General features: G+C 41.1%; 1 protein-coding gene and 2 non-coding genes across 5 annotated transcripts; all 3 read left to right on the forward strand.

Annotated features, from left to right (window-relative positions):
- The first annotated feature begins 1142 nt into the window (after positions 1-1142).
- Positions 1143-11353, forward strand: slc25a3a (solute carrier family 25 member 3a). Of its 3 annotated transcripts, none has more exons than XM_067582319.1 (8): positions 1143-1267; positions 1740-1914; positions 3037-3161; positions 7085-7264; positions 7469-7650; positions 9042-9214; positions 10287-10397; positions 10872-11353. In XM_067582319.1, the coding sequence occupies exons 2-8, from the start codon at positions 1770-1772 to the stop codon at positions 11030-11032; spliced, it is 1077 nt and encodes a 358-aa protein (XP_067438420.1). In that variant the 5' UTR covers positions 1143-1267; positions 1740-1769; the 3' UTR covers positions 11033-11353. The 3 variants fall into 3 exon arrangements, with proteins under 3 accessions (XP_067438420.1, XP_067438422.1, XP_067438421.1); XM_067582321.1 differs by lacking the exon at positions 3037-3161 and adding an exon at positions 4215-4339; XM_067582320.1 differs by having other exon boundaries at positions 1165-1267; positions 1745-1914.
- On the forward strand, positions 7773-7974 carry LOC137176331 (small nucleolar RNA SNORA53). The gene has a single exon (XR_010925854.1). It is a non-coding gene; the product is annotated as a small nucleolar RNA SNORA53 (small nucleolar RNA).
- Positions 10476-10677, forward strand: LOC137176334 (small nucleolar RNA SNORA53). Its single transcript, XR_010925857.1, has one exon. It is a non-coding gene; the product is annotated as a small nucleolar RNA SNORA53 (small nucleolar RNA).
- Positions 11354-17948: the final 6595 nt, after the last annotated feature.

Raw genomic sequence — 17948 nt, forward strand, 5'->3', positions numbered from 1 at the left:
ATGTTTCAGTAGTAGTAAAACACTATATGTCTTATCTCTAGTGAGCTCCCTCACAGCAGAGGTTACAAAACTAGGGGTTAGGACCCCCATGCAATCCAAGGATAAATCTGAGGGGTCACAAGATGATTAAAGGTATAACAAAGAAAAAAAAATCTTTTCTTAATTTGAAATACTGTATACTTTCAGGTTTACATACATTCAGGACTTTGTAAACTGGCTCGTGAGGGTTTTTATCCAAGCATACTTGCACTTGCAGAGTCAGACTAAATTTAAAAGACAATACCAGTGGCTGTTGCATAATAGCCCTAAAACACATGTAGTCTAGTAGTTCTATCACAGTGTTTAGCTTTGTGAATGTGTTTTTCCTCACTGACAGCTGTTACTTTATAATTATTTCATTATAAAAACCTAAGGCAACACTTTTTGTTTGCAAATCCATCACAGTCACACTATCATGTCTGCTTTTACTGTTACAGTACTCACTACACTGCAGTAATGTAACTGACAGAACTGAAACAAATGGTTTCTTGGAAGATAAGAAAAACATATACTTTGATTAACTGTAACAAGTGCGATAAAAAAATGCAAACAGCAAACCTGGGACCAGATTTTACTCTTCCATAGGAAGACTGCACATAATGCATAAAGAGTGACAGAAATACTAATATGTTTTAATGCCAGCAATACTGGCTGCTTGTGAAGGACTCAGTCTTCACATGTAACCAAACACACCCACCCCAAGGTGCTTCCAACCACAACTCAGGTGTGCGGTGACGTCACTAAGTGATCATCTCTAGAGGGGGCTTTAAGCAGTATTACAAAGAACAAGAGTAGAAGCAGCTGTCAACAGGTAATCCACTTAGGGTTCCCCTCATGTTTGTCATAAGGAGTCAAACTGTGTCACACACATAATAATAATAATAATACATTTAATTTGTCCCGCACTATTCATTCACAGTGAAACCGTGAGTGCTACAGTATTAATGAATAGAACACACAACAGCGAGGAGGAACCATATGAACAGAATTCAGGCTGAAGTTCCTGTGAAGCACCGCCTTAGTTTATGATGGGCCAATTTTGTGATTGGACCAGAAGTGTTGATTGGCAGCTCTGCGGCGTTTTCCTACGGGACAGAGAAGCAAATGAACCCGCCCATTCTCCGCAATGACGTAACGAAAGGACAAATGGATTTACCGCGAGGTCATTCGGCCTCTCCGAGCCGCCGGTTGCAACTCATCGGAGCCGCCATCTTAAGACACTGAGAGAGTGAGTGAGATTATTCATTTACACTTGTTATAATTATTACAATACTACTTTGGAAGTTATATGTAGAGGAAGTATTCTTAATGAGCAGCAACATCTAGCAGCCGTTTTGTTAATGCGTCCTCTGCCTGTCCTGTAAGGGGGACCCTTCCAAATGGCAGCGGTCAAGTTAGCTTAGCATAGCAAGGTAGCATCCGCTAGTAAAAAAAGGGGGAACATGTTACATCGCTGGGTAGGAATACTGCTTTGGCATTTTTGGAGGTCCACTGATTTTACAAATGGCTAAGTAACTTATATAACGTTTGGTGATTATTTGTGTAGCTTAGCATTGCGTGTTTGTTCAATAGCTTAGTATCTCCCGTTCACGGTCATTAAGACGTCAGAAGAAGCTAACCAGCACGTGACCCAGTGTATCAGCTCAGGTGCCTGCCAGTTAGCTCGAGCTAACGCAGAGTTAACATTTTTCTCATTGCAGCGCAGCTCCGGCAGCAGGTAGGACGCCACTATGTACCCGACTGCTTTGACGCAGCTGGCCCGGGCCAACCCGTTCAGCGCTCCCCTTTTCACGCTCCAGAAAGTGGAAGAACCCCAGCAGAGCCTCAATAATGGACAGAGGACCCGCAGACTGGCAGCAGCCGCCACTGCACAAGGTAACCCCGGGCCGGCTACAGAGCTAGCGTTGCTGCGTTAGCTTAGCTCACCCGATTTGCCCGATTGTGGCAACTTTTTCAGCGTAATTCAGCATATGGATATTTATTCTTGCATACAATTGCCTGTGTACGGACTCCGCGTCATCGTTAAACGCTTTAATAGTTTTGTGATATACGAGATACGAGTGTTGAGGCAGTTGGCTGCTAGGCCTTTGCAGCAGCCCAGCTGCCTGTGGAGGACACAGAAGGGCAAAGTAGGATCTTGTCTTCGCACTGCAGCATACTGCATTTGCGGTGTCTAGCACATTTTGATGAATGAAACCGTTTTAATGGAGAAGCAGTAATTTATTTGTTACACAATTGCAAACCATCCTAGAAATGGGACCCCTAAGTTTGAGCTGCTCAGCGGTTGGCAAGAACAAATTGTCCTAGCTTGGAGTATTTATGTCAGGTTGTAAAATAGGAAGTTGCCCGAAATTACATTAACATAATATGACAGTAATGCCGCAAAGTGATTAAAAATGTCAAACTGTCCCCTCTACATCCACAAGGTTTCTGCCAACTGGTTTGCAATGCCCAGCATGTTTCACAACTGCTGATCGGCTTCACCTCCACTGATGAAATCAGTCTACAGCCAACCATATCTTTGAGAGATGTTGATATATTTTATGTGCCAAGAGAGGTTTTAAGTGCATCTACCCATTTCTAAATTCACTTCCACTCTCCCTTGCATTTACAAGTTTATCCTAACAGTTCAGCTAGCTCATATCAGTAGTGATGCATTTCATTTGCGTCTAATTTCAGAGTGGATCGAGTTTGGTCAGACTAGGTTGGTTTGTAGGACTTAAATGGCTTTGTTTTCAGACTAAACAATTGCTGGCAGGCAAGTTAAACCACTGTCTTTGCATAAGGGCAAGACTGGTCAAATGAACCTCCAAGTGCTCTTGTCTCCCTATTACAGCTTAAGATTTGTCAGACATATCGTTGGACTGATACAACAGATAACATTTCTTGAACCAGTTGAATTCTTCAGAATTTCTGATATCCAGTGACTGAGAAGAGAACTATTCTTCTAAGCTTTGGAGATGCCCTATTCATCAAGTCTCACCTGTGTTTCTTCAGAGGGAGACAGTTGTGAGTTCGGCTCTCAGAAGTATTTCATCCTGTGTGGCTTTGGTGGGATTCTGAGCTGTGGCACCACACACACAGCTGTCGTTCCCCTCGACTTGGTCAAATGCAGAATGCAGGTCTGTCTCTGTGGCTCGGTGCCAGTTTCCTAACGTCACGCACCCCCCCGCATCCATGACCGTGTTTTTTTTTTTTTTTGAAAATACACTAAATCTGCATGAGAGCAACTGACTGTTGTGAAGTTGGTTTTGGTCATCGTGTTTTGATTCCCATGATTTTAATGTGTTGGAGTGATCATAACATGGCTGCATGATTCTGCACCAGTGTTCCTCGTGTTTTAATGACTTCACCCGCCGTGCCAACCCCTCCCCCACTCAGTCCACATTAGAGGACTGGTGTAGGTGAAGGTCAGGAGAGCCAGACCTGAGAGAAACTATGTCCTGAATGTTGACCACGGTATTCGACACCATCGGGTGTGTCTGTCTGTCACGACTGCCTCAATATATAGATGAACTATGAGATATGAACACATTAATGCAGACAGCCGTTGATTGTTCATTAACATGCTGACTGATTAACCTTCTACTGCCAGGTAAGAATGTCTAGTAGAAAGTCAAAAGTACATTTGATAAGACACAAGTGTTATGGTCAAAATGATAAAAGAATTATGTGTTATGAGTGAAAGAAATTATGCCTTTTATTGTGAGTAATTTTAGCTGATGCTTACGTTTATTCCTTAAGAATTGATTTTAATCACAACCTGGTTGGACCAGATGGATGTTTTGCATTTTTTACCTAATAAACAAAAATCCCATACACGTCGGCAACCTTATGGTATGCTTTGGGAAAGTGACAGCAGTGACTAAATGATTTGGCACTGAATGGTAGAACTTGCAAAACACCCCTGTGGTCCTTCAAAGTTCATACTGAAATCACATGTGTGCAATGATTTTATCAACCGTTGGTGTGTGATCCTAATAAATGGTGGCATGTTAGTGTCAGAGTCACATATAGTGGAAGAGTCCAGGAACTAAATCAAACTGTCCACAGGTGTGACATAGAGCGGGAACTCTTCCATTATATGGCTCTGGTCTGGTATTGATTTTTTTGTCCTGTGCTGCATGTGACCCTGCATGTTGCATGTATGTTGTGTCCCCTCCCTTCTACTACAGACGATTTCAGCTGTGAGTTTGGCTCCTCAAAGTACTATGCCCTGTGTGGCTTTGGGGGTATCCTGAGCTGCGGCCTCACACACACAGCAGTGGTACCCCTCGACCTTGTCAAGTGCCGTCTGCAGGTTTGTATGGAAACTGAACCTCATGGCAGCAACGAATAGCCAGAAGCTCCTCCAATCTCTCAGCCCCAACTCCAGCTCCATGTCAGCATAAGATATCCAGTATTGTAAATGTCTACCAAATTTAGGTGACCCTGACCCATAAATACCATCAATAGCCTGTAAAATGTAGCTTACAAAGTGTGGTATAAGAGACACCCTATCCATGTTAAATGAGCAATCAAAAGCTCAACATTTTCTATGTTGTTCCTGTGCTTTATTCAGGAAGTATGTAGTCTGAATGTTTTCCCATAAACTACCTATGACTGTAAAAAGACATGTGCTTCACACAGCTGAAAGTTGTTGCTGGATAGTGTATAGGATGGCAGATTGTAAATGTGTAGAGAGGCTGTTGAATTTTTCATCCTTGGTTTAATTTTAATAGAAGTTATTAGTGACCTAGTTGTTTAAAGGGGACATTATGCTTTTTTCTGGTCTTCTACTAGTGCTATAATAGTGCACAAAATTCACGGTTCGGTATGTACCTTGGTGGTTGGATACGTTATCTGTACAGCAGAGAAAACAGAAAGGTAGAAAATTACACTTCCTTTCTTTTTTTATCTGGAAAATTGTAAACATCCAACAGTTTTGTGATGCCTCTCCCCCCACACCTTTCCAAGAGTGAATAAGGTGGGGCTGTACATGGCCATATCTGTAACTTTCCGAAACGGACAAGCTGACATTCACACCCACTTGATGCAGTGATTGGCCAGCTGTACGGACATCAGAACAGCCGAGTGCAACACTATCCTAGAATTGAAACGATATCACGTCTCTCGTCCTCCTCCCCTCTCTGTGACAGTTGGCTTTTCACTCTGCTTTTGAGTTAAGCTGTTATGAGGAACTATAAACATTTGACTTCCAACGTGGTTGGACCACAAGTCATAAGAACCAGTTTTGAGCAGCCATAAATCAAGTTCCACCATAACGCTCCCATACAGTACATCTCAGTGTAATGGGAGGATCATCCAGCTTGAGTGTGTCATTTGTCATTCTGATGGCAGCAACACTACATGAGCATGGGGCAACCAGGCTAACTTGGCAAAGCCGACTAGCATATACCCATGAGCATACTAGAGCTAAGTGGTGCACTGCCAAAACGTTCCGGGTGGAACACACGTTCCCAAGGTTACTGTTCCGCATGCTGGAGTAAGTGGATTATAAACCTATTTTTACAGTAACTGTTTGGGTCATGGAGCATACGAACATCCTGTACAGAACAGTTCGGGGTGAATACATGTACTGTTATATCCTTATTATAATATAGCGTTATGATGTCATGTCTGTCAAACATGGTCAAAGTTCCAAAACTTAAGATTAACATGTAGAAATGCTCCCTGCAAGTCAAAAGCCAGGGCTTCAGCCTTCTCTGAACGCTATCTTGCATATCTCTGCATTTCATTGTCGTCGTCGTGCGTTCCCGTAAACTGCCATCTATTCTGTAGCCTTTGTTGCTTAGGTTTTTCCATGTGGTGTTTGCGTTGTCCACTCATATTTCGGCTCAAACATGTAGAGATGTATTTGAGAAGATGACATTTTTGAGTAAAGAACAAGAGTATTAAGTGTGTTTATATAGTTTGGCGGATCACTGCTGAGGGGTAGCTTCCGAGAGCTGGCCAATCAGAACAGAGTGGGCTCCTTGGGGAGGGGCCTTACTGTGCACTCACACCCAAAAGTTTCATAGGCGACAAAAGCAGCTGGCAGTCTTTCATTTTCAATGAAAGCTGGTGACGAATGGCTTCAGATGCCTTTGAAGCAGCATGATACCAAGTTCAGTAGAGTTTAACTTTATGCAAATTAGCAGCGGCGTCGCTGAATCAGCAGTCATTTGCAGATTGGGGTTTGATTTTCTTCCCCCAGCAACCACTATACTTTAGTTCCTAGAAAACATCTGTTCCATTCCATATTGAAATGAAAGAGAAATTGATCATTGCAGTCTCCAGTTTCCCAGAGCTGTTTGTTTACCGTGACATAAACAAAACTAGCCCATAATGATTTATTCTACAGGCTACTCGACTAACATTGTGATTTTTGAAAGTAAAACGGCATTTTTATTTTTTAAATGACAGAAATATAGACTAGACAATTTTTTAAAATATAGACCTGGAAATGTGCAGAATATGTCCTCAGGAGTAGTCTGAAACATGAGTACAACACTCTGTACTGTAAAATCATTGCTGAAGCAGCCACAGAAAATGTCTTTTTAGTTGACTGCAACTAAATATTCACTCTTGTACCACAATTTGTAAGCATGACTTTTAGTGTCATAAGCCATAGTGAAAAGTAGCAGTGTGCACACCTTCAAATCTTGAACACTGTATTGGGTGCACAGTTGTGGTAGGAACAAAACAAACAGAACGTCGGCACTCACAGATCATTAATCTTATTTATTATAGGCAAAAAAAATGACAAGGCAATACAAAAGACTATTGATCTGTTTGTTGTTTTGGACTTCCATGTCGTTCTAAGTTATTACTTATGGTGTTGGATTTTTCTTCTACAATGACATGACTTTTTAAATAAATAGAACTATTCACATTGAAACAAGTTATAGGCTAGGAAAAGGTTCCTCCAACACAGTTAGTTACAAGAAATGTATTTCCTTAAGCAAAAACAATTGGCCCAAAGCACATGAACACATACACCCTCATGACTAGTCATCCAACAAGCTTGTAGATGACTCCTTATTGTAGTGTTTGTATTCCTCAGGTGAACCCAGATAAATACAAGAGCATTGGCAACGGTTTCTCAGTGACAGTGAGGGAAGATGGAGTCAGAGGTCTGGCAAAGGGCTGGGCTCCCACCTTCATCGGCTACTCCATGCAGGGACTGTGCAAGTTTGGCTTCTATGAAGTGTTCAAGATCTTCTACAGTGACTTGCTGGGAGAGGTGAGGTCACACACAACTCTGCTCTGATAGGTAGGAATATGTCTGTTCATCTGCTAGCTTTAAACTGTCTAAAAGAATGAACTGCAACCAAATATAGACATAGTATGTCAGTTTTTGTTTCCCTGCTGCTGAGTGATCGAGGGAGATCTGACCTAGTGTAACTTCAATCTGTCTGACCATTTGTTTACTTGTGTCACCCAACAGGAGAACACCTACCTGTGGAGGACATCGCTGTACTTGGCAGCCTCAGCCAGTGCAGAGTTCTTTGCTGACATCGCTCTGGCTCCCATGGAGGCTTGCAAAGTTCGTATCCAGACCCAGCCCGGCTACGCCAACACCCTCAGAGAGTGTGCCCCCAAGATGTTTGCAGAGGAGGGGCTCTGGGCGTAAGTGTCTTACAACAGTTATCTATCAGTGTCAGTAAGCTATATGAAATAGCTACCAGGTTATGGGAATGGTTACATTAGTGATTGAATAATGAATCAATAGAAAATCAATTTCAGATGACAACACGCTCCTTAGATCCACCTCTGGAGGTGCTGTGCTCTGAGCAGAGCTCCTCAGCAGCTTTCTGGCTGTACAGTTGGAGGTGCTTGAGTCATTGGCGTGTGAGAGCAGTCTACCTGTCCCCCGGCTCACCTGCACCACTGGCAACCCTGTCCTTTACAGACAGGGAGCTCCCAGTGCTGCCAGCCTGGGGGACGGACATGCAGCTGACAAATGTTATCAAAGTTTGGTTGTGGCCTCAAGAGTTGATTTTCTTTTTTTTTCTCCTGAGATTTTAATTACATTATGATTGTTTACAGAATTAGATTTCATTCTTTTTTTGTATATGCAGTGAAAACTGACCTTGTTCTGATATGGTCATCTCATCCCAACTGTCACATCATTTTCACTACTAGATATAGTGTAATAGCATTCAGGAAACTAGATTAAGAACAGTGTGAGGACACAAATGTAAAATGTATAAAAACTATTGACTGTTCAGGGCTCTACAATGAGTATTTCACTCACATTTACCCTTAAAAATAGATGTGTGCAAACATTCATCTGCTACAGACATAATCTTTTATTATAAACGTAACATCGACTGAATACAAGACAACTTATTAAACATGAGTGGAACGTTACCTGAAGCCTGCAGCACAGCCACTTGACCACCACGTTGATTAAAACCTGTTTTTACTGGCATACAAACACCTAGCATTTCCTGTAACTGCTTCACAATAAAAGCCTGACGCTGGTTTGCCAGTGGAAACCTTTCAATATGAAACAGCAGCCATTGCATCTAGTAGGCATGGGCCAATGTGTGATATTGGTGGTCCCGTAGTACACACACACACACACACACAGTATTGCAGAACTAATGCGTCTGTTAAAATGCATTGTCGATTTTTAAAAGCTCTTGCAACATTTTATTTAAAAAAACTGTTTCAACATTTCAATGTTTTTTTTTTTTTAAAAAAGCCATGTAATTTTGTCAAATTTTCAAAACTGTCAATATTTTAAAAAGGTTTGTCAATATTTTAAGAGCCATGCCTGGTGTTTAGTAGACACTAGGCTCTTTCACTAACATAGTCCTCCACTGTTTGTTTTACATCATAATTGTGTACAAGGAGCAGGAACACACACATGCAGTTTAAAAGATTAGTAGTGGACATCCATTCTTGTCCTGTGGTTTGACGCATGCATGTATCTCATCTGTAGAAGAATGGATTGCTGTACAAATGTTTTCATCATTTGATGCCTCTTTGAACTCCCGTCTCCTCTCCTCTAGTTTCTATAAGGGTGTGGTACCACTGTGGATGAGACAGATCCCCTACACCATGATGAAGTTTGCCTGCTTTGAGCGCACTGTTGAGATGCTCTACAAGTATGTTGTTCCTAAGCCCCGCAGTGAGTGCAGCAAAGCCGAGCAGCTGGTGGTCACCTTCGTGGCTGGTTACATTGGTGAGTAACTAAATGTCTCAACTCACGTCAACACACAAAACACTACTTTATCAAGAACCAAATGAAAACATGCATTTATGTAGGATGGGTTTATGTGCCTCCACCTATTGATACTAGAGCACTACAAAACCCGGGCTCTTCCAGAATTGAGGGATCATTGCAAAAAATGTGTTAATAGAGATATTCTGTGTATATATAAGATTATCAGCTGATATATGGACGCCGGAATTTTTACTCCCTAATATCTGTATCGGTCAGAGCCTACTCTCTAGCTCGCTCCACCACTGCTGCTCTTTCTCACTCTCACTTTTCCCTCGTCTTTTTTAAACAAGTCTAACTTTACTTGTAACATTCTCAGATAAGTGTATGAGTAAAGATTCATTTGCTACATACCGTAATCTTTTGTTACCAATGTAATGTATTGGCTGAAACGTGAGCAGCATGTCTAATGATAATGTTACCTCAAGCCTGCAATACAGCCACTTGCCGGTGGTTGCAGATCTCCTCGTCCTAGTAACGTCTTTATACTCCCTCATGCTACAAAGCTACATGGGATGGAAACAAAGGCTCTTGTGCTGTGCATGCCGCTAAAAGTTCCATCTGATTTCAGGGGGATGTGACCTGGTGGCAGGCATTTAGAATAACTGTATAGAAATAGTCAGTCTTCTTGCTGACAGTCTTGTTTGCTTTTGTAGGTCATAGAGGCATCACGAGACTGTTTCATAAGCAGTTAAAAGTAACTTTAACTCTGGGTCAGCTACTGTGATGATTTACTGTGTGAACCTAACCTGCTTGCTGTCAGCCTCTCTTCAATAAATGCACAGTTTCTTTGTCCTCCATAAACAATCAATGAACCTGTCAACATTCAAATGTTAACATTTCCAGCAATATTAGTAATAGTATTTCTCAGTGCGTGTAGCTACAGAGTGTCAGTAATATCAGTTTTATCTGGTTCCAGGAATAATGCATCATTCCTTTTTGAACTGTTTCTATCAAATATGCATTGGTGTACACAGTGAAGTCACTCAGCTGAGTCCAGTTTCCTGATGTGTGTTTTTGTCTCTGTGTGCAGCTGGTGTGTTCTGTGCCATCGTGTCCCACCCTGCTGACTCTGTGGTGTCTGTGCTGAACAAGGAGAAGGGCAGCACCGCTATCGGGGTCCTCAAGAAGCTGGGACCCAAAGGTCTGTATCAACAGTGGTCCCCAGTATTGCAGTGAAAGAATAGTGTGTGTGTGTGTGTGTGCGTGTGAAGATTTTATCAACACGCTCCTTAGATCCACCTCTGGAGGTGCTGTGCTCTGAGCAGAGCTCCTCAGCAGCTTTCTGGCTGTACAGTTGGAGGTGCTTGAGTCATTGGCGTGTGAGAGCAGTCTACCTGTCCCCCGGCTCACCTGCACCACTGGCAACCCTGTCTTCTACAGACAGGGAGCTCCCAGTGCTGCCAGCCTGGGGGACGGACATGCAGCTGATCCCAGACAGCTGACTGACTTAACTCAACTGCTGTTTTGATGTCACCCTGAAGGAAACAGTTGTATATAGATGCTACTATTAACAGGATCAACCACTTGATCTACTGCATACCTTTATACATGCTCCTAGTGCTGTGCAGTCAGATTTAATCTGATGTGTGTGTGTGTGTGTGTGTCTTGTCCTCAGGTGTGTGGAAGGGTCTGGTTGCCCGTATCATCATGATCGGTACTCTGACCGCCCTGCAGTGGTTCATCTATGACTCAGTCAAGGTCTACTTCCGCCTGCCCCGCCCCCCTCCCCCTGAGATGCCAGAGTCTCTGAAGAAGAAGCTCGGCCTCACAGAGTAAAGCCCCCTGCACTCCTCCACATCCAAACATCGAGCCGCAGTCTCCAGCTGACAACACCTAAACCCCCCAAATTCCACAGCACACACAGCAGTTTTCTATATTTATGACCCCAGCTTCTGCTGCTCTGCACAGAGCAGAGGGCTGCTGCTACTACTCATGTATATTTTAAAAACAAGCGAGGAGAGAAGATGGAGCTGTCACTCTTGGTTTACCAAGCGTCAGGCAGAAAATATTCCTCTGTAGAAACACCTGTCTGGTTTTATCATTTCCTGTCATTAGAAAATGTGGAAATTCTAATAAAAGTAATAAGACCCTGGAAAACATCTGTCCCTTTCCTTCCTTTTGAAACTTTGATGGTTTTTACATTTAATTTGCATTTAATTGGTTCAATAGATTACAAACACTTGAGGAATTATCCAGGTGATGAGGTAATGATGTAAAGGACCTAAAACAGTTTAGCACTTCAAACCAAAATCAGCAGAAGACTCAGTATGTTTATCTATACAGATATAACATCTGATCTTATATGGAGGTATTAAAGGATCAGCAGCGGTTTTTGAATGTTTTGGCCCATTTTCTACAAATCACATTTGTTTTGCAAGGTGAATTTTCAGTGTACTCTACCGTTCCAGTCAGCCAACGTGTGAAAATCAATTAGAGTGAAACTTGCTTTATAATCTACCAGTGAATGAAGTCTGTATTCATTTTTGCTCCGTGACTGTGGTGAGGTGACAGTTCACATCAGTCTCCACTTTAAATACATTATCAAGCAACTAGCATGTAACACTGTCAGAAGCAGTAAAGACTGTTTACTGTCTAGGATGCTGTCATGGACAGAGGAAAATGCATCCAAAATATTTAAATAAAAGTAAAGTGAGTAGTTAAGAGTTAAAACATTGTGCACATAAAGTGTCAGTATGTGAAAGTTGTACTTCAATACAGACTTAACTTTCCACCATGTGGCTCGTCTGTCCAGGTTCTAGTTTTCTACCACTAGAGGGCGAACTTACTCCACTGTTGATCTATGGATGTCTGTGTAGATCAGATAGACTTTATTAATCCCAAAGGGAAACTAGTGTTACAGCAGCCACATGACAAATCAAAATATAAAAAAGAGGTCTGTAAAAGAAACAAATACAATTAAAGGCTAAAATATATACAGTAACTAAATAGACTAACTCAAATATAAGAAATAAATAAAACTAGAATAGAGATGTAACCATAACTATAATACTGTTGCTGAATGTACATTGTTCAATGATGTTAATATGCTACAGTATATTACTGATGTTAGTGCAAGTCAGCTTGATATTGCTGGTAGTAAGCTGGAGTATTGTCCATTGTTAGAATAAAGTATACATTGATACATGGATCATTTCTACAATGTATATACATATGTAACAGTATATACAGAAAGTACTTTAAAGATACTCTGAATGAATCTGATGATGTAATAATGTCTTCACTGTCAGAGGAGTTCCCTCTCCTGACACAGAGGAGAGTCATTGTACAGTCTGATGACTTCCTGTAGCATTCTTTGTCCCAGCGGAGCTGAAGAAGTCTGACTGAAAGTGCTCCACTGTTAGACCAGCAGGTCATGGAGGGGATGCAGGATGTTCTCCATGATGTTCTGATGCTCTGGTGTATCCAGAGGAGAGTCCCCCCTACACACAGTGAACAGGAGCTGCAGTTTGGTGGAAGAGTTACTTTATCTTTCAGTTATTGAGCAGGGATGCAAGAAGTTTTCACATCTTTTACTTACTACTTGGTAAAAGTAGCAGTAATGTAAAAACACATGAATAAAGTACAGACTTATTATGTACTTATTAAGTATTCAAAATATGTGTTGAAAGAACAAACAGCTGCCCAAGAAACATTTAGAATCCAAGTTTCCAATTACGTTTGAGACCCTGAACTTTGGGTGCTATGTGTTAAAGAGACTGTATCTCCTACACAATTCTCTCTATGTTGATGTAAACCTACTCAGATGAAAGCAGAGACTTGGCACTTTAATATAACAGGTTATCCATTATTTTATTTCAAACTGAAAGTGCTGAAGCACAGAGCCCGACGAACGAAAAATATGACTATATAGGATATATTGACAGTGATGGAAAAAGTACTCAGATCCTTAACTGAAAGGTCCAGTGTGTAGAATTTGATGGCATCTAGTGGAACGGACCTGGCAGGAATAGAATATAATGCAGCTAAAATCATCATGATGTGTTTAGTGTCGTAAACAATCTCTCTGTTTGTTAGAAGCTCTGTTTTAAAACCAGAGTGGAAACAGAAAGCTTGGAACAATAACATGTTTCTACTGACCTATAAAAATATATATTGCTCTTTTTTACTTGTCACTTTGTTGTTGTTAAAAGAATTTCTTCTTCATGACCTTTAAATGATGGAGACCGGGTCCGAAGTATCAAAGTTTAAGTGTAATTTATGTTCTTGTACAAGAAGGAGTGTTTCACAGTGCAGCACACTAACAGGGTTACAGAGAAAAAGGCTCGTCATGGAGCATTCACAGTTGGTTTAGCATCTCAGCTTTCTCCTGATGTTTACAGACATATTCCACAGATAACATGACATTCATGACATTTTCTCACTTCTCTAATTGGTGGCCAGCTGAATCAAGATGACACCCTTCTGACCTGTTGTTGACCTTTATTTCCTCCAGACTTCCTCTAACGTATATAGTACTGGCCTCCCGTTGTCAGTCTTAGCTGCTGTGTTTGCTGTTTCTGCAACTCTGCTGAGCAAAACAAGAACATTCATCATGACTTGTAAAAACAGGAACACACATATAGTATGAGCTTAAGACATCTAATCACAGTATAATCCTAAGTTTTATAACAGTTGTAACTCAGGACTTTTGTCCATGTACGGATCCTGTTAAATGATGACTCTTTATTTCCAGTGATCTGATAGGTCAGTGGTTGCAGTGTTGACAGGTTGTGATCTGATCCTCTCTGGAGCAGGTTAACTGTTCAGCATAAGTTACCATGGTGATGTACATCGGTAAGAAGTGAACCATCGTCGTAGGACTGAAAACCCAGAATTAAACCTGAAGTTACTTCGCTAACTGCAATTCCTGCTTCGTAGTACAGGCCGCTCTGTCTCTGTCTCTGTCTCTGTGTCATGGATGTATAAAGATCTGCAGTGTTGTGCAAAGGTGTGATGTGTTTATTTGTGCTTTAGAACGTAAGAGCTGTGACACAATCAGGGACCATTTATTGAAATGAAAGCATGTGAGAAGTTTAGAGGGAAAAATCACTATTTGGTGGAGCTGTTAACAACTCATAGACATGTGAAATGTGACCCCGACTACACACTGCTTTTTGTAAGACGTCAAAAGACAAAAAGGTTGGAAACCACTGGTTTCATCTTTAACAATGTGTTGTATTTTAAAAGCTTGTTATATTATCCATTGTGTCAAATCTTTATCTGAAAAGTAACTAAAGCTGTCAAATAAATGTAGTGGAGTAGAAAGTACAATATTTACCTCTGAAATGTAGAAAGTAGCATCACAAGTACCTCAAAACTGTACTTCAGTAAGGTACTACAGTATCACTGATATTGGGGTTATTACTGACTCATTAATGCATTTCACTGTAGCTGGTTGAGGTGGATCTAACTTGATTTACTTTATAAAGTTGTCAGTGCAGTTTTTAATTAAAATCAACTTGTTTGTTCTAGAAATAAGTGTCTGTATGTTAAAAAAAGAAAGAATACGGTACAGTTAGTACAAATAAAGTTTGATTTTAGGAAATATTTGAAATTAAATGACTGACTTTGACTTGTCAGTTTTTATCACAGACTGAACCAACCCTTAAGATTTCACTATTTTTAACTTGCATCTGTTGTACCTGCCAGTTTGTCTTGTATTACTCTACCACTTCCTCATGATGCTGTTAGCACTGAGCTCTCTGTAACTTCGGGTGTGTGTGTGAGGGGGGGGGGGGTTGGGATTGTGGAGGGTGAGCTAGAAAAGTAGTTAATGTGTGTGTTGAGCGTAATGTGTCACATGTGGAAAGAGATGCTACATGCTGAGATCTGCATCATCTAATGGGCCTGAGCCTGGCCTGGGTCACACACACACACACACACACACACACACACACACTGCTGCTGCCATTAAAATCCATTTGTTCGCTGTCTTTGGTTGGAAACAGGGTGCATCTCAGTGCGTGCGTTTCCGCCTAACAGGGCCTAGCGACGAGGGAAGGTTGCAAGGGGTCATGGGAAATGGAGTCCATTTATGTGTTCCCTGTTTGTGAGTTCATAATGTCACATTGAATAAAACATCAAGCCTTGGAGAGAGAGAAAAAAAAAGGTTTCCCAGGGTAACAATTTGCACATATTCTCTTTTTAGCAGTAATTTCCACACTTAGTGATAACCTGTAAATATATGAAGTCCAGTGATTTATTCCACATTTGCTGTCTGTTCTCTCATTAGCATCGTTCTTGCTGCTGACTTCCAGCTTGCACAGTATCTGAGCTCTATTTTAGGGCTCCATCTCCAGCACATCCGACTGCTGACGGAAACAACTGTGGGCACCATCAGTGACAGTTAGGCTTCAACCTTTGTTATCAGGTCTAATGCAAACTATGTTTCCATCACACTCTGCCAAGTCCCCCGCCCACCTCCACCTTCAACACTTTTCAACTGGGTTTTTTGTATATTCGCTGGCTTCTGAGGCATCATCATTTTCAACATTTTGACATGCGTCGCGGTCATGATTATTATTTTTGATCATTACACTGCAATTTCAGCTATAATACAGACATTTCTCCCTAGCATTTAAAGTCAGGCGATGCACACTATTTTTATTGTTAATGATAGTAGGCACTAAAATTGCGAGTTTCCCCTGATGAGTCACAGTTACTAATGCTTCCTCCTGCTGCTGCGTTCCCGTTTCATACTAAGAAAACTTAGAGTTTCCATGAGATTTGGAAATCTGTGGTTTTAAACATTTCTTAGAATGAATAGGCCTCTTTAGAAGTCAGGCGAGGTCAGATGAATTTATTTGTACGTGTTTCAAACACAAAGGTAATTTGAAAAGGCATATAATGGATTAAAACAACATTTACAAGACAGCGGCAAGTAATGTTTTAAGTCATGTAAAATACTCTGCTTTGACTGTTTGTCTTACATTCCACAAAAACCTTCAATTATCTAATTAAAAATATTTTTAAATCACACAATTTTCATCCCCTTGTTTAGAAATCCAGAATTTATGAATATAGAAATTAATTTCAGAAGTTCAACTGTTGGACACAAGATGTCTCCAACATCACTGTAAAGTCTATTCTCAGTGTTTGTGCACTGAGACACACACAGTTCATGGAATCTTCTTTGCCTTTAGACTTTGTATGAATTAGTTTGAAGCGTACTGAACCTTCTGTCAGGAAGGTCGTCTGACTGATAACAAGTGATGGTTGGTGCATCAGTTAGTCTGCATGCAGATATCAGTGACGTTCAAAAAATAGACAATATATAAACAGGTTTCATATCATTTTACTAAAGCAGATTCAAAGAACAGAGACATATTGACCTGTTCATGAGCCTAAAGTTGCTAGTGTGACCCTGTTGACCCCCCTAACTCTATATTTTCAGTTTGTAGTATTTTTATCAAACAAAACTTTACTTTGGAAAATGCACCACATGAGCACAATATACACAACAAAATATTGAAGATTGTGAAACTATATTTTGACACAATGGCCCTCTTCAACACAGAGACACAGTATTAGCTAATAATGCCTGACGTGCACTCCAACAGACATGCAGTGAACCTGAGACTGTTGGGACTCCTGACGTACTTTTAAATGACATAATAATAATAAGAAGAAGAAGAACAACAACAAATTTTATTTTATTATTACAAAAGTGTAACATAAAAGGTAAGACATCAATCAAGGAGTATGGAGAGAAAGAACATGAGACCTGCATCCAGACAAAGCAGCTGTGCAAAGTAAACTATGGAGTTAGCGATAGGAAAAACTGAGATATGTGTTTGCATATGTCTGTGTGCACAGAGGCATGCTATGTTAAGCTTACTGATATGCATGAAAGCAGGTGTATGACAGAATGAAAGCTGAGCTGTACATACACACTGAGTATTTTTTCTTTAAATAAAACCCTGAAAGTGTCTCAGTGAGAGAGGGAGCTGTTGCCTGTTGCTGTGTGGCTCTTACAGTGAGGAGGGAAAGAGTTAACTCTGTCTCCACTCTTCAGAGAGAAAGAGAAGGAGGGCGGAGGAGACCGCGTTGGCGCATGTGCGAATGCATTCATGCATCTAGCCATTGTCCTTCCAGCCCTATGTTGAGTTTTGGAGGTCAGCCTGGAATAGCAGACGGTGCTCCTGGTCACATGAATGAGGGGGCCTGGCTGGCTGAGAGGTATTTGCAGTGGGAGGAATCCACTCCACAGCAGCAGGCCTAAGTCTCTGCAGCACTGAGGAGAAGTCAGCTGGGCTACAGACTGAGCAGCCTCATGATGAGGAGAAGCATGTTCTACATCCATGATACATCTGTCACTGCATGCAGCTGGGCTCCTGCAGTCTCACAACCAAGATGTGTGAAACTTTGCAAAGTCTTTGTCTTCAATAAACTGTCGCAAGTGAGTTTTATTTGTAAAGCTCTGAATCACAGTTTCAGTCTCTGCCCTCATTATGTAACAAAAACTGAAAATGACACATCCTGACCTGACCTTTGACCTTCAGTGAGAGGGTCAGAGACTGTTACATAAGCTATTAAAAGTAGGCGCAACATGTTTAATTGGATGATATATGTTGATAAAGGTTATTAAACCCTAAATCTCTCATATTGCATCATTAAAGGTTAAGGTGGGGACAGCTATGAAGCTGCAGAGTGATCTTTATACAGGCTAATGGGAAGAGAACTTGGAATATAG

Source organism: Thunnus thynnus, chromosome 23 (genome assembly GCF_963924715.1).
Source record: "Thunnus thynnus chromosome 23, fThuThy2.1, whole genome shotgun sequence".
Lineage (NCBI taxonomy): Eukaryota > Metazoa > Chordata > Actinopteri > Scombriformes > Scombridae > Thunnus > Thunnus thynnus.

Bases quoted from the DNA above. Each gene is read 5' to 3' on its own strand.
- slc25a3a (XM_067582319.1), top strand. From the start codon at position 1,770: ATGTACCCGACTGCTTTGACGCAGCTGGCCCGGGCCAACCCGTTCAGC. The intron at 3,162-7,084 runs GTCTGTCTCTGT...TGTATTCCTCAG, and splicing joins TGGTCAAATGCAGAATGCAG to GTGAACCCAGATAAATACAA. The intron at 7,265-7,468 runs GTGAGGTCACAC...GTCACCCAACAG, and splicing joins ACAGTGACTTGCTGGGAGAG to GAGAACACCTACCTGTGGAG.